A 21,676-nucleotide genomic window follows, 5' to 3' on the forward strand; every position below is an offset into this window, starting at 1 on the left:
CCCTCCGCCCCGCCCCCCAACCGCCCATTGGCCCTATCGGGGCCCTGCCCCCCGACGCTCATCGCCCCGCGCGCCCCCTCGCGGAGACGCGGGAACAAACAGAGCAGGTGGGCGGGGCTTCCTGTTTATTGGCCCCGCCCCCGCAGCCCTCGCCCCCGCCTCCAGCTCCGCGGTGTTCCGCTCTCCGGCCCCGGTGTCCGGTCCCGGTGTCCTGGTCAGCGCAGCCCCAGCGCCCGCAGCAGGCGCGGAAAGTTGGGGGTGCCCCAGCCGGTGACCGGGTCCCAGGCGGGGGTGGCGCAGAAGCCCTGGCCCTGCACGGTGCCGTCCAGGCAGGACAGGTGGCAGCCCTGGATCACCTGTGGGGACCAGCCTCAGCACGGGGGCTCGGGGACCATCCCCAAATCCCGAGACAGCGACCTCTGGGGCACAGGAGCCCCACACAGCCCTGGGACGGGGACCCCGGGTGCAGGAACCAGCCGGGACAGGGATACCATGGGCACAGCTGCCCGCAGCCTCTGGGAACCAGGGACAGCCACCCCAGCATCTCTGAGACAGGAATCCCAGGGCACAGGGGCCCCCAGACACCTGATATGGGGACCCCCAAAACGCCCCCCATGGCACAGGCCACCCCTGCCCCGGTCCCCTCAAGACACTGGCAATGTGGGACAACACACTCAGCTGGACCCTGGGACCTCCAGAGTCACTGGACGCCACTGCCCCAGCCACACAAGGGGACCTGCCCCACAACGCTCACAGTAGTCCCATGAGGATGCCCCAGGACATCACTCCCATGGAAAGGTCAAGGGAAACCCGGGACACGCCTCCCATGGGAAGGCCATTGTGACTCTCTCCTGCCTCTCACCAGGACACTGCTGGCCCTGTCTCAGGCACAACTCTGGGAGCAGGAGCCCCAGGACAGCCCCCTCAGCCCATCCCAGCCCTTGGAGCATGCATGGCCCTTCCAGCTCCACGGACAGGCCCACCCTAGGCCTCAGTCCAACACTTCAGGACACCCAAAGTCCCCATAGGCCCCAGCACAGCCCCTCCAGCCCCCATCGCCTGCCTCACTCACATCGTAGAATGCATCACCGAGCCCTTGTTTCTGCAGCTGGTAGAGCGCGGGGTTGAGGAAGCCAAGGGGTGCCAGTCCCCGTTGCAGGCGCCGGTCGTTGATCAGTGCCACCATGCCTGCCACCACTGGTGTGGATGCCTGTGTGGGCACAACCCCTCAAACCCCTCAGCCCAGGACTCCCACCATTCCAGAGGGCAGGAGGGGTTGAGGTTCTTACCGAGGTCCCTGACACCCAGGGCAGTGGGATGCGGTTTGTCACCACCCAGTAGTTGTCAGAGAGCGCAGCCAGGTCAGGATACGCGCGGCCGCTGCTGTTGTAGTAGGAGCTGGGTGGCAGCTTTGAGGCTGAGCGCAGGAAACTCCCAACGGCAGCGGCCTGGGGACGGCATGGCCTATGGTCATCTCCAAAGTCCATTGTCAACCCTAACCCTGCAGCCCCCAGCCTGGCGCAGGTGTCCCTCACCTGGTACTTGGGCATGGGGAAGATGTTGCTGAAGCCACCCCCACTGATGTAATCCGTCACCTCCTCTGTCACCAGGAAGGGGTTCTTGAAGGATGTGCCACCCACAGTGGTGACGTAGGGGCTGGGGAAACAAGGGGACACTGCAGGTGGGCCCACAGCTGCCTGGGTCTCAGCAGCCAGCAAGAGCCCCCTCTGCTACCACAACCTTGCCTCGCAAACTGAACAAACCCCCAGGAGCTGCACAGACTGCAGCTCCGGGGTCTGTAAGCGTGCTGGTGAGGACCCTCAGGTGACCCTCCAGGGGCTCAGACCCCAATGGGGCCAGGGCCAGCAGTGCCCCCGCAGGTCTGCGTTGACCCCTCACATCCAGCTCCCTCCCTCACCCACCTGGAGGCCGGGAAGCTGGGCCGGAACGTGTGGTTCCCACTGTGCACCCGTCGACACCCAGCGCCATCGTCACCTGCCAACACACAGAGAGGTGACAGTGGCGTCCCAGCCAGCCCTTCCACAGCCCTGCTCGGTGCTCAGTGCTCAGGCTGTGCCATGCCACGCCCTAGCCACACCTGAGGCAAAAAGGATGGTGAGGCCGCGGGCCGCCGCCTTCATGAACTCGGTGTTGACACGTTCCATGTAGGCATAGGACAGGCTGTCCTCATCGTCCCCGTAGCTCACCGAGTGCACCCAGGGCAGCGCTGACATGTTGCTGAGCAGCAGCAGCCAGGCCAGGAAGGGCTCCTGGCTCTCGTGGCGCCCTGGCAAGGACATTGGGGAAGGAATGTGAGGGATAGCTCCTCCAACACCAGGGACAGGGGACAGTGCAATGAGCGCTACCTCATCAGCACCAGCACCTTCTTATACAATACAGCCCCAGCTGCCCCTTCCTGTGGGCTATGGAGTCACAGCACATCCCACCCTGAGCTCTGAGTTCATCCCAGGATTCCCCATATTGCATGGCACCAAGCTTCAGTTCAGCCCATGGGGTTAGCAAGAGGGTCATCCTTACCCCAGGAGAGGGGGCTACACTCACACACCTCTCCAAGACACTGCGCCAGGGCTGCAGCCACGTGGGCACCTGTGCACCCAGTGGGGTCTCAGCTCCTCCTCTGGCAACAGATCCCAGCAGAGTGGCCTATGTGCCACCTCCACACATTCCACCTGCACCTGCCCAGGACTCTCCCTGCCCTCCAGCCCTCTCCATTGGGAGGGGAGCAGAGCCCCAGCCACCCCCACTCACTCTCAGTTGCCCGTGTCACTGTCCCTGCACCCTTCCCACACCAGTAACTGTGTGGGGGTGGAGGGAAAGGCAGTGCTGTCACTATTAGGGACAGGGCCATTGTCCCTGTGGCATTCACCTGCTCAGCCAGTTCCCATTCTGGGACAGGGACGCTGCCCCTAGCACTGTGCCCTGTTTGTGTTTGTGCAGGCTGTTTGGCAATTTGTTTTCCCAAATTCCCTCACCCTCCCTCATGTGCTCCACTGTGAGACTCGTGGGTGGGAGCTCAGCTCCAGCAAGGCTGGAAAACCCAGTGGGAGCATGGCTGTGCCCTCCTTCATGGGAGCTGAATGGGCAGCTGCTCTGCATGGTGCCAGCCAGAAATCCCTGCTTCAGGATACTCTGGATGCTGAGGGTTCACACGGTTCAAAGTCCCTACACAAACCAGGAGTGATGTCCCTAGGAGCTGGGAATCTGGTGTCAGCTCCGATTTGGGGAGCACACAGGGTGCACTCTCACAGCAGCTTGGAAAGCAGCTGGGGCTGTACTACAGCCAGTTGTCTGCACAGCTCTGCAAGCCCTCCTGTCACTCCTCTGAGCACTCTCTTGTTTCAGCCCTGCCTCTCACACCTCCAAGTGCTCCCTTCCCTGGTCTGGGCACTCTCCTCCTCCCTCTGGGTGCTTCCCTTCCCCCTCCAGGTGCTCCCCCTGCCCCTCAGGGCTCTTCCCCAGTACCTGCATTGCTGAAGACCCAGGTGGAGATGTTGGCGCCTGTGCTCATGATGTACTCCACATCCAGGCTGGCCTCCAGCCCAGCTTTGCCGTGGCCCTGGCGCCCCACTACCCGGTCCACCTGTGTGCGGTGGGCGAAGCCACTGCCAAAGAGCTGCATGAACTCAGCCAGGTCAGCTTGGTGGAAGTACTGCTCAAGAAACTGTGGGACACAAAGGGACAGGCCGTCTTGTCTTGAAAAAACAAGGTAACATTTTGATCCTGACCTAGAAAACTGCACAGCACAGGTCTGTGCTACACCAGGTACTCCCAGCAGCCACCGAGGGACACACAGCTGTCCCAAGATCCCCAGAACAGGACCAATCCCTAGGACTGCCACAGCACACAAGCCTCCGACCCGGGCAGTTCTTACCTGTGCACAGGCCTGGCTGTTGTTGGGCAGGAGCCCCACATCCCCCCCTGTCATGTTGTATCTCTGACGCAGGACGGCTGGTGTCACGCCCAGGTGGAATGATGCTCTTGCCAGCTGTAGGTCCTTCCTGGCCCCGGCTCTGCTGACCGCCTTGCGCTCCGTGGGGAACCGATGCATCCCCCCCACTGCAGCAGAGCCCAGTGTGATAGGAGAAGCCATCAGGGCCAGAGCTCTGGGAAGGCAGGACAGAGCCCTTGGGCTCTCCATCGCTGTCCCCATGTCTACATGGGTAGGCCAACAGCAGGGCTTGGAGAGCCCAGCCCTGCAGCCCCGGCCCGGGGGAAGAGCCTCCTCAGACTTCCTGCAGCTGAGCCACGGCCTCAGCTTGGCACCCCCTACGCTTTTTGTGGGACAGTCACTGGATCCCATGTAACAGGGACCTGCAGGAGGGAGGTTTGTCCCCCCAGAAGCAGCTGCACCTAAGCTCCACAGCCTCACCTCCCCCAGGTGGGACGTACCGAAGTCCAGGTGCTCCGCAAGCTCTGCGGGGACAGCGTAGGGCAGTGGGGACCGCACCAGGCTGCGCTGGCCCTGCACATACCGGTGAAACTCAGCCCCAGGGAGCAGGTGCTCAGCCACACTGCAACACAGAGATAGCCACTGTGTGATGGGACAGGACTAGGACACAGGGACAGCCATCAAAGGACAGGACAGGGCTGGGAGGAATGGACAACCACTATGGAGTGGGACTGGACTAGGACACCAGAACAGCCATCACAGAATGGGACAGTAGTGAGACACAGGAAAAGCCATCACAGGGCCACCAGAGTCGGTTCCAGCCCTTAGGGCTCACCTTGCAGACAGGTAGCACTCCAGAAAGTCAAGGGTGGTGACACTCCAGCAGTCCTCTACACCGTGGCCTTGCAGCCACTTCAGAACTGTCATCAGTGTGGTTGGGGAAGGCTGGATCAAGTCCCTCACTTGCTCCAGGGACAGGTACTGCCCTGGGAGGCACAGAGGGGTTAGATCCCCTCACAGGCCCAGGGGGGTTGCAGTGCCTCAGGGACGTAGCTGTTACCGTATTGCGGGGACTGAGGGTCCGAGACGGCCTCGACGAGGCGGGTGAGGTGGACAGTGCCGCGCTGCCGCAGGGCGAAGGTCAGCTGCACTGGGTGCCCAGGATCCACACGGCCAGCATGGGCCCAGCCGGGGGGCACGCTGCAGGGTGGGCGGTGAGCGGGGCCAGCACCGACACCCGAGCCTGGCCCGGCCCGGCCCATCGCCCCGGACCTACCGGAACGGCTGGTCCCGCTCCAGCTGCAGCGCCAGCCCCAGGGGGCAGCTCCAGGCGGCCGCACACAGCGCCAGCACGACGGCGATCCCCGAACACCTGCAACGGGCTCAGGGGAGCACAGGCACCGGCACAGCCGTGGGGAAGCGGGACTGACCCCCGAACCCCGGCCCCAGGGAGCCCCGCCGGAACTCCCGAGCCCCCGTGACGGGAGAGCCCATCTGGCTACCCCTCACCCGGGCCTGGGGAGCCCCGCCGCAGCTCCCCGAGTCCCAGCACCGGGGAGCCTGTCTGACCCTGTCACCCTGTCACGGGGGAACCCCACCTGACCCGCGAGCCCTCATCACCGGGGGACCCCGCCTGACCCTCCGGTCGCCGGTCCCCGTTCCCACCACCACCACCTGGGAACCCCATCGGACCCCCTGAGCCCCCGGCCCCGCGGCCCCGCTCCGTGCCCGTTACCCCCGCGCCATGCCGCCCGGCCGCCCGGTCACGTGTGGGGGCGCGTGACTCCCGCCACGTGGGGACATCAAAACAGAGGTCACGTGGCCGCCAGTCCCGCGGTGGGCGGGGCCGGGGCACCGGGATGGGCCCGGCCCGGGACTGGGACCGGGACCGGGACCGGGAGCTCCGGGCTCGGCACCGGCTGCGCTTCTCGGCCACTCGTCAGCGGGGCGGGCTCCCGGCACGGTTCCAGCGGAGAGTCCATCCCTGCTTGCCGGAGGCCCGGAGAGGCAGCCGGGACACGGCACGGGCCGGCCCCGCCCCTGTGGCCGCCCCTCTCCCGGCGCCGTGCGGACGTGTTGGCGGCGGGACGGGTCGGAACGGGCGTTCGGCAGAGGGTCCGCGTCCGGCTCCCGGGCTGCGAGGGGGCCAGGGCTCCGCGCGGGGCTCGGCATCCTGGGCTGGAGGCAGGACAAGAGTCCGTACGGGGCCGATGGTCGTAGACTGCTGGGGCGGCAGGAGAGGCCCGTGTAAGGTTGGGGGTCCTGGTCCGGTCCCGGGCCGGGGGTTTGGGGTCCCCTCCAGGAGGGGCTGCTGGGAACAGCGCAGGAGATACACACAGCATAACAACCGTTCGCGACTATTAACGAACATCAATTCCGGACATCGCCCCTCGCATAGAAAACCAAATATTTAGAACTACGCAATTTTGGACCAATGAACATTATGCCAGTGACATTCTAGGTGTTTTGACTGTATAAAATCTGTTAGAAGTCTAGTAAAATTCATGTGTCATGGAATGATTTTCTCTGCACAACCCAGGACATGTGTGGATGAAACATTTTCTGTTGCACATTCTGGCTAGAACAAAATCCTGGTCAGAATAAAGCAATGCCTTGATTCTCTAAAAATATTGCTGGATAGCTTTTTTTGTCTCCTGCAGTTTCAATGACAAGCCAAATCACACGGTACATTCCACAACTCCAGCAGTTCCCAGCTGTTTTCTTGCTTCTGCAGAGTGGGGTCCAGGCCAGGAAGAGACAGGGGATAGGAAAACCACCTGCCTGGCCCTGGCTGCCACATCCCCCGCGCTGGAGCCATGCCCCTGGTGTCTGTTCCTGCTCCCCCTGCTCCAGCCCCCCCAGCTGCCCTGGCCTGGCAGCCCTGTCCTCCTCCTGGCTGCAGACAGAGGGGGCAACCAGGCACCCTGGCCCTAGCCAGGGGCTGCGGTGCTGTGGGGGCTGCATGTCCCATGTCCAGTTTGGGGATGGACTCTTTAAGTGGGATGGGATTTGCAGGGGATGATGTCCTGGATCTGTCTGGACAGCCAGGATTAAGGTGACCGAACAGAGCTAATCACGTTAATGAGCATCTGCTGCTGGTCTGGTGCCTGGGAGGTCAGGGAGTCTCGGTGTCTCCTGGCTGGAGCCCCGCTTGCCTGGGCACGTTTGTGTGCTGTTTCTGCAGATGGGGTGAAGTGAGTCCCCGCCGTGGGCTGTTGGATTTTCCCGAGGCCAGGAACACCAGGAGGAGGACAGTGGCACTGAGGGCAGCCTGCTGGTCCCAGCATGCCCACTGTGGCCCAGCAGGGAGCTGGAAGGAGTCAGGTTGGAGGATGAAAGAGCAGAGGGGACCCCAGGAACACCTCAGGGAGGGGGTGGCCCTTTCCCCATCTCTGCCCCAGCTGTGCTGGCTTATGCACTGCGAGCAGCCCTGTCAGAGGAGGGGGGTGGGAGCTGCTCCCCTGGTCCCAGAGTGCTGCCAGAAGGGTTGGGCATGTGCTGGGGGGCTGTGCAGGACTCACTGTGGGGTGTTGGAATCTGAGAGCTGAGGACAGGGACTAAACAGGTTGGTTTGTGGAGCAACAAAAAATGGTAAAGCAGGGAAGGCAGGATGGAAGTGGCTGGTCACTGCTTGGGCCTGGCCACATCCAACACCTGACAGTTGCACAGCCACTCCTGGTTCTCAAACTCTGTAACTATTTCCTGGGGGGGCACTGTTTGGTGAGGGGGGCCACGTGTGGCACCAGGTCACAGCGTTTGGAGATCAGCGAAGAGCCCTATGTGAATGTCTGTGTCACCCAACATGGATAAGCAGAGCCAAAGCTACTGGGCAGACTGGTGGGATCACCAGAGCACTGGGATCCGCAGTGTATGTCTGCGTGTGCTGCTGCCTGTGATGAGGCCATGGCTTCAGAACTTGTAAGTCCAGGTGTCCTCAGTGGGGATCCTGGGAATGTGAGGTACCTGCTGGGCAGATGGTATGTCCAGGTGTGGCTGCAGCAACTCTGGGTCCCTGCACAGCCCTGCCCACAGCCCTCACAAGAGCGAGGGTTGCAGGATGGGATGACGTTGCCTGTGGCATGTGGGACCAGCTGTGTGCACACGTGGAGACATGTCTTCTACAGCTGTGTTTGCACATATGCCTGTAGGGAACCATACTCGGCCTCGCTGCTGACCCCAGGCATGCAGCCTGAGTATGGCAGACCTAGGGCCATGGTCCTGTTGCAGCTTCACTGGCCTGGCAGGGGAAGGACTCAGCAGGATGCAGCCATGGATGTGGGTGCCAGAGCCTGGCCAGGTCAACGTGATCTCTCCATGGTGCAGGCCCAGTACCCTCCCCTTCCCCATCAGTCCATGGGAACATGGTGCCAGCCTGGCACAAGCCCATGGCAGCAGGGACGGGGCTGTGTCTGTACAAATGTGTGGTTTATTAAGGCATTTTTTGAGACATTGGCACTTGGGTTCAGGCTGCACTGGGTGGCCCCTGCCAGGCCATGGGCAGCGCTGCTACGTGCAGCTCCACGAGACACAATACAAAAGGTACAAACGAGTAAAAACAGGAATTGTAGTACACTGTGTAAAAATAAATAACTGGGAGCTCAGTGACCCCAGCCCAAAGCAGGGTGCATGTGTCTGACCCTTCCTGTGACATGCAGGGTGACCCATCTGTGTCCTCATCCCAGATGTGCAGTGGAGCTGGGCTGTGTGGGCAGTCGGGGCAGCACAGTGCCAGGGAGCATGGGGCACCCCAGCATAGGATTGGGGGACGCAGGGAACCCCCAGCGTGCCCCCATGGCACCTGGGGAGAACAATATGTCCCCACAGTGCTCGTGAGCAGGACAGAGAGAGGATGGGGGTGCCCACCCCAAGAGCCTTTGTGGGCTGTCCCTGTGCCAAGGCAGAACTGTCTCCACCTCCCAGGGCACCTCAGGCCCCTGTGGGTCCCCGGCAGAATGGACATGGCCCTGTGTTCCCTTAGTCCCCCTGTCACTGTTGCAGATCCCTGTCCCCTGTCACTGCCCTGTGCCCAGGACAGCACCTGGGACCCACTGGCATGTGCCGGGACCCCACAGCACAAGGGGGTGAGGGGCTGACTGTGACAGATGGAGGTGCAGCCACAGATGGTCCTTCATGGGAAACAGGGAGGACAGGCAGAAGTGATGTATTTGTCTGCTGTGACAGATGTGGGGATGGGGCTGCAGCCACATCACAGACATGCTGGATCTGGGGAAAGTGTGATGGGAAGGTGCTTCCCTCTGGCTCTGCTCAGGCATGGGGTGTCCTCCCTGACCCCTAAACACACTCTTGACCAGACTGGGCATTCAGGGCTGCTGTGGGGCACCCCATGCTGTTCCAGCCCTCACTCTGTACCCATGGCCACGTGGGAATCACAGCCTCCAGGAGCACCAGGGCTACAGTGGCACAACCCAAGGCCACGCTCCCAGGGCCCGCGATGCATGGCTGCTCCTGCTGAGCAGCTGCAGGCTCAGGAGGAGCTCTGGTGGGGGCTAAGCGTGGTGCGAGTGCGACACTGCCTGTGTGACTGCTGTGCACAGTGCTGGGAGGAGATGGGGACCAGCCCTATTGCAGGGGCTCTGTCCGAGCTCACAACATGCACAATGGGGGAGCTGAGCAGCCTCTCAAAGGGGGCTGGGGCCAGAGGCAGGGGGTTCTGGCACCTTGACCATGTTCTGGAGGTGGCCCAGACGGTCCTGGGGATCAGTCATGCCACAGTGCCCCAGGGAAGGCCAGATGCCCAGTGTCCTCACTATGGCTGTAAGAGAACATGTTGGGCAATGTGGCTTTTTGGGGTACCACCTCCCACCTGTGCCCCTGCAGCTGCAGGCTGCCTGCTGGGTCTGAGGTGTGTGTAGGTCACAGCAGCCATCACCATTGCTCCTGAGACTGGGCTGTCCCTGTCAGCTCTCACACAGCTCTGCCAGCACCACTGTGCTGCCCGTACCTGGGCACTGTCCCTGCCTGGGACCCCTGCCCAGAGAGGTCCCTGGTTCCAGGAACAGGGTTCCCATGCTGAGCATGGAAGGCACCTCCCTCTCAGAACCACAGGAACCATCCTGAAGCTCTGGGCAGGAGATTCCCTGCCTGCAGCAGTGGGTAGTGAAAGGGCTGGAGAGACCTCAAAGGCTTTCCTGTCCACACTCAGCCATGGACAGGCAGCAAGATCTGCCTGCATTCTGCTGCAGCCAGCCCGGTGAGTGTCCCTTCCCGGCCAGGGGGCGGGTTCATTCCCCAACCCCCCCTCCCCCTCCCCCCCCCCCCCCCCCCCCCCCCGCAGGTAGCATCCGTGCCCTGGGGCATTGTGCCCTGCCCTGGGATGTCACCACCAGCCATGGGGCATCCTATCCCTGCCCTGGAGCTCCTAGGGTCCCTAGGGAAGGCTCAGGGTCCTGCTGCACCTGGGCTGCTGCACGGCCCCCGGAGCTGGGTAGGGCAGGGTCTGGGCCTGCAGCCCCTGGCTCAGCACCCCTCAGCTCTCGGCAACTCCCGGAGCACCAAGTACCGTGAAGCACCATCCTTCCCAGTGCCAATCCAAGCCACCACAAGCAGCACATGGACCATCACCCCGGGGTGCCAGCACTGGGGTCAGCAGTCCATAGGGCACCAGCCAGCACAGTGTCTGCCAAGCTGTGGGGAGGGACAGGGGTGATAGCCCCCAAGGGCACCCGCAGTCCCTGGGGGCCCAGGCCAGGCACAGCGCTGGGAGAGGGATGAGCACCCATTTTAGCGGCCCTGGGCTGGGCCCCGCTCCAGCCCCATGGCTGTGGGCTGGGGCAGAGGAGTTCATGGGCCCAGCTCTAAATCCTGAGCTCGGCCTCCTCAGGGGGCTCCAGCGAGTGCTCAGCGCTGATAGTGGAGGTGGATGGTCCCTGTGAGATGCCGAAAGGTGAGACTACAGGGGAGCGGGCGGCCAGCGGGGACAGCGATGGGGAGAAGCTGGGCGACATGGCAGAGGAAGAAATGGAACCTTCGTGGCTGATGGGCGAGCGGCGCAGGGAGGATGAGTGCGGGAAGGTCCTGCCTGGTGGTGGCTTGGGGGGCACAGACTTGGCACCTGGATGGGCCACCGAGGTGATGAGGGGTGGGGGGTCAATGCGGGGCTTGGGCTCTGCCTTGGGCTTGGCTGGGAAGGGCTTGCGCAGGGAACTCTCATCCTTGAGGCGGGCGATCTCCGTGAAGACACTGGCCAGTGGCTGGAACTGGGGACACCAGTTCAGCAGGTAATCCCAGTTGTAGCTGCCGCGGAGCTCCTCATCGCTGGCCACGATGGCGGTGAGCGAGCCCTCCACGGAGGGCTTGCCATCCTCTGGGAAGGCGTAGTCCTGGGGCTGCGAGGAGACACTGAGGCCACAACGTACACCCAGGAAGGCACTGCCTCCCCCGTCCTCACGGTACAGCTGCAGGGGTGGCCCTGGCAGCAGCAACCCAGAGCCTTTCTTGCTCTTGAACCACTGGGTGCTCTCCAACGCAGCTGGCTCACAGGAGATATCGGAGAGCTGGTCGGCATCCTGCTGGATGCCAGAGTCAGGCCCGCGGGCAGCGATGTGCTCCTGCATGGAGGCTGTGATGCTGGCCACGCGTGGGTACTCATTGATCATCCGTATCTCGTCATCCTCAGCGGCTTCAGCAGAGCCACGGCCACTGGAATGCGAGGGGTCCAGTGAGCCGCCCCGTGTGTAGGGCCCTGCCGGCTCAGTCCCATACCCCGGCAGTGCCTGATGATAGATGTGCTCAGCCCCAGGCAGTGCTGGCTCCTCATGGCCCAGCTTCTGCAAGGACCCACTCTGTGCACGGGCCAGTGCCCCCTCCCCCTCCACCTTCTTGCAGCCCTGGCGCTGCCGGGAGCGCACCAGTGCCAGCACAATGGCCACGGCAGCCAGCACCACCACAACACCCAGTGAGGCGGCCACAGCTACCAGTAGTAGGTTGAGGTCAGGTGCCAGGCCAAAGGAGGTGTGTGTGACATCAATAGTGACCTGTGCAGAGGCCACACGGGAAGCAGGCAGGGGGCTACGTGCCTGCACCTCCAGGCTCATCTCCCGTGGCTCCCTCTTGGCGCGCCCGGCCCCGGCTTGGGGCTGGCTGTCCACACGCAGGTAGATGGAGCCCGTGGTCTGGTTGATGGCAAAGTATGGTGAGGGCTTTGCCAGGGTGTACAGCACAACACCGTCAGCCCCCTCATCCTCATCCGTGGCCAGCACTCGCCCAATGCTCTGCCCTTTGCGCGCACCCTCAGGCACCTCGAAGTTGAAGGAGGGGCTCAGGAAGATAGGATCATACTCGTCTTCCCCTGTCACCAGCACCCTCACAGTCACAGTGGCCGAGGCATTGCCAGCATCGGTGGCCCGAACCAGGAGCTGGAAGGCTTTGGCTCGCTCGTAGTCAAAGGTGAGGCGGGAGCGCAGCTCCCCAGAGCTCCCATTGACAGTAAAGGCATCCCGGCCATCCCCCACGGTGGGATCCCCCACTGCCTGCTCCAGCACCACGTACCGCAGCTCCCCAAAGGCACCAGTGTCGGCATCAACAGCACGCAGCGTGGTGACCAGCGTGCCAGGGGGCAAGTTCTCCCGGATGCTGGCGCTCAGCACCTCCACCGGGAAGTACGGCTTATTGTCGTTGACGTCTTTTACCTCAATGGCCACGGGGACCAGTGCGAAGTGCCCACCTGGTGTGTCTGTGGCCCGCACCACCAGTGTGTGCAGTGCCTGGGTCTCCCGATCCAGTGGCCGCACGAGGCTCAGGGCCCCTGTGCTCTCATGAAGCTGGAACAGCCCGTGCTGGTCACCTGAGCTGATGGTGTAGTGAACGTGGCCACGTGGCCCAGAGTCGGCATCATGGGCTGCCACACGCAGCAGCTCAGTGCCAGGCAACGCGGCCTCGCTCACCGCTGCGTGGTACTCGGCCCGGGTGAACACGGGCGGGTTGTCATTGATATCCTGCACAGTGATGAGCACGGGCACGGTGGCACTGCGCTGCGGCAGGCCTCGGTCTGAGGCTGCCACGGTCAAGTTGTACACTGGGATGGCCTCGAAGTCCAGGGACTCCACAAGCACCAGGGCTCCCTGCATCCGGAGCTGTCCCCCGGCCCGGGCCACCCGGCTCTCCACCTGGAAGGCGTTGCCGCCGTTCCCACTGACGATGGTGTAGTCAAAGCCAGCATTCTCCCGGGAGAGGTCGGCGTCAGCTGCCTCCAGCGTTAGCACGGTGGTGCCTGGGCGCAGGTCCTCGGGAACACTGGCGTTGTAGCATGGCTCCTGGAAGCGGGGGCTGTGGTCGTTAACATCCAGAACCTGGAGTTGCACTGTGGCCCAGGATGAGAGGCTGGGAGAGCCGTGGTCACGGGCCTCCACCACCAGGTCCAGGGTGGGCTGGCTGGCATTGAACTCCACCTGCCGGGTGGTGAAGAGGGTCCCTGTGGAGAACAAAACCAGGGTCAGCATGGGAACCAGTGGGGACTGGGAAGGATATCAGCTGGAGGAGCATTTGATGGTCACCCTGCTGTGTCTACCTCACCAGCCACACCAGAAAGAGACCTCAGGAGGGCTTGAACAGGGCCAGCACGGGAGCACTTCCCTCCACAGGCACCTTGGATTGACCCATGAGAGCACCAAGCCCACGCACCATTGCTGGGGTCGATGGCAACATCAAGGCTGGGCACAGCCAGGTGGAAGGTGATGTCCCCATTGCTTCCTGAGTCGGGGTCAGTTGCGCTCACAGTGAGGATGACACTGCCAGCAGGTGTGTGCTCTGGCAGCAGCACCTGCAAGAGGAGGAAACCCCAGTCAGCAACTGGTTCTCCCCCGCCCAGAGCCCCCAGCATTGCTGGGGAGGGGGATCTGGGGCTGGCCAGGCAGCCAAAGCCAAGGTTGTCCAGCCTATCAATGGCCAGGGAAACCACAGGCAAGGGGTCTGTGATCTTAGACCCTTTATGTGTTCCTGGGGCTCCCCAGCTCTTTGCCTGGGCTCCAGCACTGCAGCACACACTGCCCAAGTCAGCCTTCAACAGGGACCTGCCCAGGTCTCGCCACAAACATTTGTCTTGGCTGTGGCCCATTTCCCACCCCCTATGGCCTCCCCACTGTGCTCATCCATTTCTGCTGGACCCTCTGCATCCAGCTGTGTCCCTTGCAGTGGCTGGTCCCAGGGTCACCTGCCTGGTTTCAACTCCTTCTATGCCACAGTGACAGCATGAGGGATGCCAGGATGCAGATGTTGGTCAGAAAGCAGGACCAGAAGGGGCTCAGACCCATCCTCTGCTTTGTAAGGGCAGGCAGGCCAGGCAGCAGCTGCAGAGGGGTTGTGTGGGATGGCCCCTGCTGGCTGGCACATCTGGTGCATGTACCTGATAGAAAACCTGGGTGAAGGTGGGCACATTGTCGTTCACATCCTCCACAAGGACGGTTACGTTGGCCTCAGTCTCATGGCGTGTGTCAGAGGCACGCAGGGTGAGGGTGTAGTGGCTGCGCTGTTCATAGTCCAGTGGCCCCGTCAGGGCAACGTGGCCACCGTAGCGCAGCACCCCGAAGGTGTCTGCCGCATCCCCCTCCAGCAGCAGCGTGTAGGAGAGTGCAGGGCCCGAGTCCACATCGTTCCCAGTCAGCTGGGCTATCTGGGTGCCCAGCAGTGTGTCTGTGGGGAGCAGACATGTGAGTGAGCAGATCCATCCCTGCCCAGCATACCCTGCTCACCTGGTGGGAAACCAGTTCAGTCCAGAGCCTGAGCACCAGGAAGAGGAGAAGATGCCATGGGAGAGGGAGATGCCAGGGGCTTGGCAGGGCAGGTGAAGGTTGGCAAGGGCACAAGGCATACTGGCTGAGGACTGTGAGCAGGCAGGGCAGCTGTCTGCAGCCAGAGTCCCAGTCATGGGGCAGAGGCCAGGGACAAGTAGGTAATGCAGGTTGCTCCCTCGGGACACAGCAGCACAGGGTCATGCTGGAGAGCTGGGGGGCTTCAGAGGGTCAGTGTGACCCAGCCCCTGACAGGGTCTTGCCTGGCCTCCCTGGGGGTTCCTCCCCACCCCACGGTGCCCATCGTACCCCAGCTCTGGCCCTCAGTGCTACGGCACTCACTCTCAGGGACACGGATCTCCCAGGGGACTGGGATGGTAGGGCTATTGTCATTGATGTCCATCACCACCACAGTCAGCGTGGCCGAGCCCATGAGCGATGGTGTTCCTCGGTCCATCGCTGTCACCACCAAGCTGTGGGCAGGCATGAATGTCAGATGTGTGCCCACACACGTCAGGGAGCACCTCACCCGTGTACAATTCCTGTGATATGCACTGCACACCTGCATCGCACCTGGGACATGAACTGCAGGTGTGCACAGGCTGGAGTGTGTGCATGTGGTGGGGCAACTGTGCAGCAGCTCAGAGTCTGGGGTGGTGGACCTGTGCGGTGCATTCTCTGCAGATGTTTAAGAAATGTACTCAGTGCTCCAGTCTAGTTGATAAGATGGTGATCAGTCACAGGCTGGACTCAATAATCTCAGATGTCTTTTCCAGCCTCAGTTGATGATTCCATGATTTGGAGAGCAGGTGTGGGGCAGTGGGTGTGGTACATGGAGAGCGTGCTGGGACAGGGCTGTAGGTTTTTGCACACCTAAGGCATGTGTTGAAGTCTGGAAGGGGTGTGGGTGCAGGCAGAGCATCTTGTGGGGTGCAGGCAGGTGTCTGGGGCTCTCTGGCTGCTGGGGAACCCTTGGAGCCTCTCTGGAATGGCGAGGGGCGTGTGGATGGAAGGAATGCCCCAGACCTCCCCCCCAGGGAAGAGAGCACAGGAACCCACAGCCATGGGGGCACATGTGGAGGAGGGAGAACACAAACTGGGGGACCTCACCTGAGCAAGGTGTGTGGGAAAGGGCAGGAGAAGCCTCAGATTCATGGTGGGGTGTTTGCCAGCATTTCCCACACATGTGGCTGGAGTGGATGGACACATCCAGAGTGTGCACACATGGTGAGGGGCCCAGAGGGCCTGTCTGAATGCAAGGGGACATCTGGAGGTGCTCGGGTTAGTGCAGAGGTCTGGAGCCATGTGGCAGGACACAAGAGTCCTGTGCTTGGAGGTGGAAGAAGTTGAGCAGATGCAGTGTGGATTAAGGAGGCGGGAAGAGGAATGGATGAACCTAGAGCCCTCTCACAATCTCCTCAGCTCTGTAGAGACCTGACAGCTGTGCGTGGGCTCATCTTGGCCATCTGGCTCCTGTGCCCAACACTCCCACTGACCCTCAGCTGTGCTGCTTGATAGAGCTATTTCACAGCCAGGCTGGGACAGCTTTGGGGGGCACCAAGACCAGCGTTCTCCATGCCTCGGGGCTGTGCTCCGCAACTCCATCCCTGTCCTGGCATCCCCTAGCCTGGCTGCACTCACCGGGTCTGGGACCAGATCTCTCTGTCAAGGATGGCAGCAGTGGTAATGGTGCCAGTCTGAGGGTCAATGTGGTACAAGCCCGGCATTGGCAGGGACTGGTTGATGGCATAAGTCACCTGCCCGTTCGCTCCCTGGTCCAGGTCATCTGCCAGCACCTGCAAAGCCACATGAGATTCAGCTGTGGAGCCCGAGGTAGTATTTGTGTGCTGGTGCCAACCCCAGGCCTATGCAGCCTGCATCGCATAACTCCAGCCAGGCCAGGGCTCAGGTGTCCCTGTTTGTGCCCCACCATACCTGGATGACAGGTGAGTCATAGCTCTGTGACTCCCAGATGAACGCCACATAGTTCTGCAGCTGGAAGCGGGGCAGGTTGTCGTTCACATCCTGGAGGTTGAGGTTTATGGCCATAAAGCCAAAGGAAGCTGCAGTCTCTGCCTGGATCACCAGGCGCAGCCGGGGGCTGGCCTCAAAGTCCAGGCTACTGGAGTCCTGCACTGAGATGGCACCTGGGGGGAATAGTGGGAAAGGGAGAGTGATGTACCAGCACCGTTCATCCACCCATCCATCATCCATTCATCCATTCATCCATCCATCCATCCATTATCCATCCATCCATCCATCCATCCATCCACCCATGCATCATCCATCATCCATCTATCCAACCATCCATCCATCCACCCATCCACCCATCCATCATCCATCCATCCATCCATCCATCCATCATCCATCCATCATCCATCCATCCATCCATCATCCATCCACCATCCATCCATCCATCCATCATCCATCCATCCATCATCCATCCATCCATCCATCCATCCATTATCCATCTATCTACCCATCCATCCATCATCCATCCACCATCCATCCATCCATCCATCATCCATCATCCATCTATCCAACCATCCATCCATCCACCCATCCACCCATCCATCATCCATCCATCCATCCATCCATCCATCATCTATCCATCCATCCATGCATCCATCCATCCATCATCCATCCATCATCCATCCATCCATCCATCCATCATCCATCCATCCACCCATCCATCCATCCATCCATCCATCCATCATCTATCCATCCATCCATGCATCCATCCATCCATCATCCATCCATCATCCATCCATCCATCCATCATCCATCCATCCACCATCCATCCATCCATCCATCCATCATCTATCCACCCATCCATCCATCCATCCATCCATCCATCCATCATCCATCCATTCATTCATCCATCCATCCATCCTTCCCACCTATTCTCAGATGGACAGGACACACACAATGAACTCTTCCAAGGTCTCCCCACACTGCAAGCTTCTTGTAATTCTCAAGAGCTGCCTTGAGTGATAACACCCACACCTTGCTAGGGACAGGCAGTTCCCACTGACATTACAGCATGTGATAGTCCTCCCATCTGGAGACTCCCCCCGAAGGTGTGGAACAGAAAGAGCTGTTCCTACCATAACATAAGCTCATCCAGCTCCAAGCCAGAGACACCTCACTTCAGCTTTGAGTCCAGTCAGAGCCTCACAAAGTTCTCTGAGGACACCCACTGCCACCAACCTGAGCCATGGACAGCTAGGCTGCTGGAGCGACAAGGTGCTGCTTTCCCATCTGAGAAGGAGGAGAGCAGCCAGCAGGATGTACTAAACTGACAGCATTCCTATGGGCACATAGGGACACCTTCCATTATCTCAGGTTGATCCAAGCCCTATCCAACCTGGCCTTGGACACTTCCAGGGATGGGGCAGCCACAGGTTCTCTGGGCAACCTGTGCCAGAGCCTTACCACCCTCACAGGGAAGAATGTCTTCCCAAAATCCCATCTAACCCTTCTCTCTGAGGTTTTGGGAAAAGGTCTAATTATGGGGGACCACAATTGCACTGGGAGCAGTGGTAACAGCCACTGGTCAGTGACAGGGCAGTGTCCACATTCCAGTGCTAACACCTCTCAACTAATTGGTACAGAGTGTGGACGGTGTTCCTGTGCCCTGGGGGACTGGAGCACCTGAGCAGGCTTGAGCTCCCCAGGTGTTACTGGAACTGGGCTCCAGGCTCCTGTACCTGAGCTTGGCTGGATCAGGAATGTGTTCCTCTCGTTGCCACTGATGATGCTGTAGGTGATGTGCCCCGAGGAACCCCCTGTGTGCATGGCCTGGACACTCACCACCTCAGTGCCTGAGAGAGAGAAAGAGTACAAAAGGACTGTGGAGCCTTGGAGTACATGACAAAGGGTCAAGCATGGCATGCAGGGCAACATGTGCTGTACCACAGGAGCACCACTCTGCCTGAGGGCACTGCTGACAGGGGATTGAAGATCCAAGGTTAATGTTGGGATGGGAGCCTGGTGTCATGATGCCTATCCATGGTTCCTCAGTGGTCTCACTGTGACCCTGGAGACCTTCTGAGAGCACTTGGACACCTGTGACTGCCTGCAGTGATCTGAACACACTGAGACCAGCCAGCCTACAGGGATACCACCCTGACCAGCCTGGGCACCACCCAGACCCTGCAGTTCCTTGGGTCTGCCCAAAGCATAACAGAACTTCCCCAGACCCCACAGTGCTCTCTGGTTGGGTTCCCCACAGTGCTTCCCACCTCCCCTCATGCCCTATTCCATTCCATCACAGCACTTTCTGGCCACTGCCAGTGGGTACCTGGGGCAGCATTTTCGGCCAGGGCCACGTCACTGGTGCTGCGGGGAAAGCGCAGCCCCCGGTAGGGCTCCTCTTGCACGTGGATAACCACTACCCCTGTGGAGGAGAGCGCTGGCTGCCCCAGGTCCATGGCCAGCACGAAGAGCGTCCGCTGGCGCTGGCTGAGTGAGCGAAGGGGCTGCAGCAGCTGGATGTCCCCGGTGTAGGAGTTGATTGCGAAGGCAGAGCTGGGGGTGGCAAAGCGGTACAGGATAGAGGCATTGGCACCCACGTCCCTGTCTTCGGCCCTCATGGTGGCCACCACCTGCTTGAGCGGTGTGTGGCGGGACAGGTTGACAGTGAGTGGGCTGTGCAGGAAGGTCGGAACGTGGTCGTTGACGTCTCGCACCACAACAGTGACGCGCACAGCCGTGCTCTTGGGCTCCCATGGTGCCAAGTCCACCGCCTTGGCCAGGAAGCTGTAGGCGGGCTGGCGTTCCCGGTCCAGTGCCTGGGCGCTCCGGATGCGCCCGCTCTGTGGCTCCACCTGGAACGTGCCCAGCGACTCATTGCCCAGGTAGTAGGAGACCTGCCCATTGGTGCCTTCATCTGGGTCTTCAGCCACTAGCTGCAGCACCAGGGCACCAACTGGCAAGTCCTCTGGCACCTCCACCGTGTAGCTGGCCTGAGCAAAACTAGGTGCATTGTCATTAAGGTCCAACACCTGCACAGTCACTGACATGGTGGCACTGCGTGGGGGGGAGCCATGGTCCTGCACCACTACAGTGAGGCTGTAGGAAGCAATTTGCTCTCGGTCGAGGGCATGTGCAGTGGAGAGGACACCAGAGATGGGATCTAGGCTGAAATCCTGCCCAGGGTCTCCACCTAAAAGAGAAGAGGGGGAGTAACAACGCAGTGTGCCTGTAACTGGATTGAGAAAGGCCTTGGAGAGCATGAAGCCCAGCACCATGGGGTCTAACAAGGTAGGTAGAGTGAGTCCCAGTGGGAGCAAACCTCCTTGGGCCACTGCTGCTGCCACAGGGAGTCACCAGACAGCCTGTGACAGCATATGGCAAAAATCTGCCTTGGAAACCTGTGAATGAACAGGTCAGAGCAGCAAGGAGAGGCGTGGAACTGATCTAAACCTGGAAAACTAGATACAAGCCTGGGGAATGAGCAATGCAGCCTGTCCAGATCTTAGGGTGCTCTTTACTGGGGGCGGAGAGCTGAGAGATGGCAGAAATGCCATGTGGTTTGGAGCAGGAAAGAACTGACGTAGAATGGGACTGCTGCTGCTGATGTTCCCTAGATCCAGGGAAGCCTAGGGAGAAGTCCTTGCCCAGTCCCACGCTCCCAGTACATCTCACCTGTCAGCCGGTATTCCAAGCGCCCATTCTCCCCACCATCAGGATCAGTGGCCCGCAGGGTGTAAAGTGCCACACGACTCTGGTTCTCAGGAACCTCCACGGAGCAGGACTCACTCTCCAGGTGAGGTGCATGGTCATTCTCATCCCCCACTGTGATCCACACCGTGGCCTTGGTGAGGCTAGGTGGCAGGCCAGCATCCCGTGCATAGACTGCAGGACACAGAGGCTGCCTTGACTGGGAGCTACGGCCACAGTAGTTGTATGCCAACACCCAGGCACCCACAGGGCCAGGCATGAGAGCATCAGCATTCCTGAAGCCGCAAACCACCCCACAGCCCTGCTGTGTCCCACAGCCCCTCCTCCTTCCCCATGACCTGCCCTCTCTGCAACACTCCCCACCCCAGCAGCAGGAAGTCCCTGTCTACCCCCCCTGCCTGCTACCTCCCCTTGCCTACTTGTCAGCACATGCTGCTCCTGCTCCTCCCGGTCCAGGGGACGCGTGGTGACAATGAGCCCCGTCTGTGAGTGGATGGAGAACGGACCCCCAGAGAGACCCCCATAGGACACCTGCCCGTTGGCACCTGTGGGGACAAAGGAGCTCTGAAGGCAGCCTAGCAGCAGCCCCAGCACCTCATTTGGCTCCCAGTCCTGCACCTCCCTGCTCCCAGCTCTCACAGGCTGGGTGAGAGGGTGGGCTCACTCCCTGGTGGCAGAGGTGTGTGTAGGGTCCAGCCTAACCCAGCTGGTGGGAGGCCAGATGGGCCAAGGAGAACCCACAGAACAAAGGCCATGGGCCAGGGGACCAGAGGGAACCAGTCCTTGTTCCATTCCCACCGTCTCCAAGGATTCAGCCCATCTCCCACCTCCAGGCCAGGTGCTGATCCTTCCCTCTGGTCAGCCAGGCTCTCCAGACTGGCAGCAGGGAGCAGGGTATGCCCAGACCTGGGGCTGCATCTCCAGACAGGCCCTGACTGAACTGGGCAGCTCACCCTTGCCTGCATCCTCACCTAGATCCCGGTCTGTGGCCAGCACCTGCAGCACTGGGCTGCCAGCTGGCAGGTTCTCCATGATGTGGGCTTCATACTCGGGTTTCTCAAAGGCAGGAGCTTCATCATTGACGTCCAGCACCAGCACTGACAACAGCTGTGTGGCAGAGAGGCGTGGGAAGCCGTGGTCTGTGGCCACCACCGTTAGGTTGTGCTGCGCCACCTCCTCCCGGTTCAGGGCCCGCACGATGGAGAGTGCACCTGTGGACACAGGAGAGGGGCAAGCTGGCGCCAGTGGCACCAGCTCGCACCAGGGGCTTATGCCTTGGGACTACGGTGCAGCTGCAGGCACTGGGCCATGCCGGGACACAAGGCTCTCAGGAGAC

The 21,676-nt window shown here is 61.1% G+C and overlaps 2 protein-coding genes across 3 annotated transcripts in view; both read right to left on the reverse strand.

Moving 5' to 3' along the window:
• Positions 1–115: 115 nt before the first annotated feature.
• On the reverse strand, positions 116–5,666 carry TPP1 (tripeptidyl peptidase 1). 2 transcript variants are annotated; one of them, XM_062488279.1, is made up of 13 exons: positions 5,646–5,666; positions 5,187–5,282; positions 4,971–5,110; positions 4,746–4,896; positions 4,411–4,532; positions 3,893–4,077; positions 3,484–3,682; positions 2,099–2,287; positions 1,923–1,995; positions 1,536–1,656; positions 1,290–1,448; positions 1,073–1,210; positions 116–356 (listed from the first exon to the last, which is right to left on the reverse strand). In XM_062488279.1, exons 1-13 carry the CDS (start codon positions 5,654–5,656, stop codon positions 216–218), a joined length of 1,725 nt encoding a protein of 574 aa, XP_062344263.1. In that variant the 5' UTR covers positions 5,657–5,666; the 3' UTR covers positions 116–215. The 2 variants fall into 2 exon arrangements, with proteins under 2 accessions (XP_062344263.1, XP_062344264.1); XM_062488280.1 differs by lacking the exon at positions 5,646–5,666 and having other exon boundaries at positions 117–356; positions 4,971–5,565.
• Positions 5,667–10,725: 5,059 nt separating this feature from the next.
• Positions 10,726–21,676, reverse strand: part of DCHS1 (dachsous cadherin-related 1) — a 36,832-nt gene continuing 25,881 nt past the window's right edge. The window contains exons 10-20 of the mRNA XM_062515264.1: positions 21,312–21,551; positions 20,760–20,885; positions 20,305–20,514; positions 18,959–19,822; positions 18,366–18,479; positions 16,591–16,802; positions 16,297–16,451; positions 14,998–15,128; positions 14,271–14,557; positions 13,550–13,688; positions 10,726–13,340 (exon numbers count right to left, since the gene is read on the reverse strand). Coding sequence (XP_062371248.1) covers positions 10,726–13,340; positions 13,550–13,688; positions 14,271–14,557; positions 14,998–15,128; positions 16,297–16,451; positions 16,591–16,802; positions 18,366–18,479; positions 18,959–19,822; positions 20,305–20,514; positions 20,760–20,885; positions 21,312–21,551 — 5,093 coding nt within the window. The remainder of the gene's footprint in view (positions 13,341–13,549; positions 13,689–14,270; positions 14,558–14,997; positions 15,129–16,296; positions 16,452–16,590; positions 16,803–18,365; positions 18,480–18,958; positions 19,823–20,304; positions 20,515–20,759; positions 20,886–21,311; positions 21,552–21,676) is intronic.

Source organism: Cinclus cinclus, chromosome 2 (genome assembly GCF_963662255.1).
Source record: "Cinclus cinclus chromosome 2, bCinCin1.1, whole genome shotgun sequence".
Taxonomy (NCBI): Eukaryota; Metazoa; Chordata; class Aves; order Passeriformes; family Cinclidae; genus Cinclus; species Cinclus cinclus.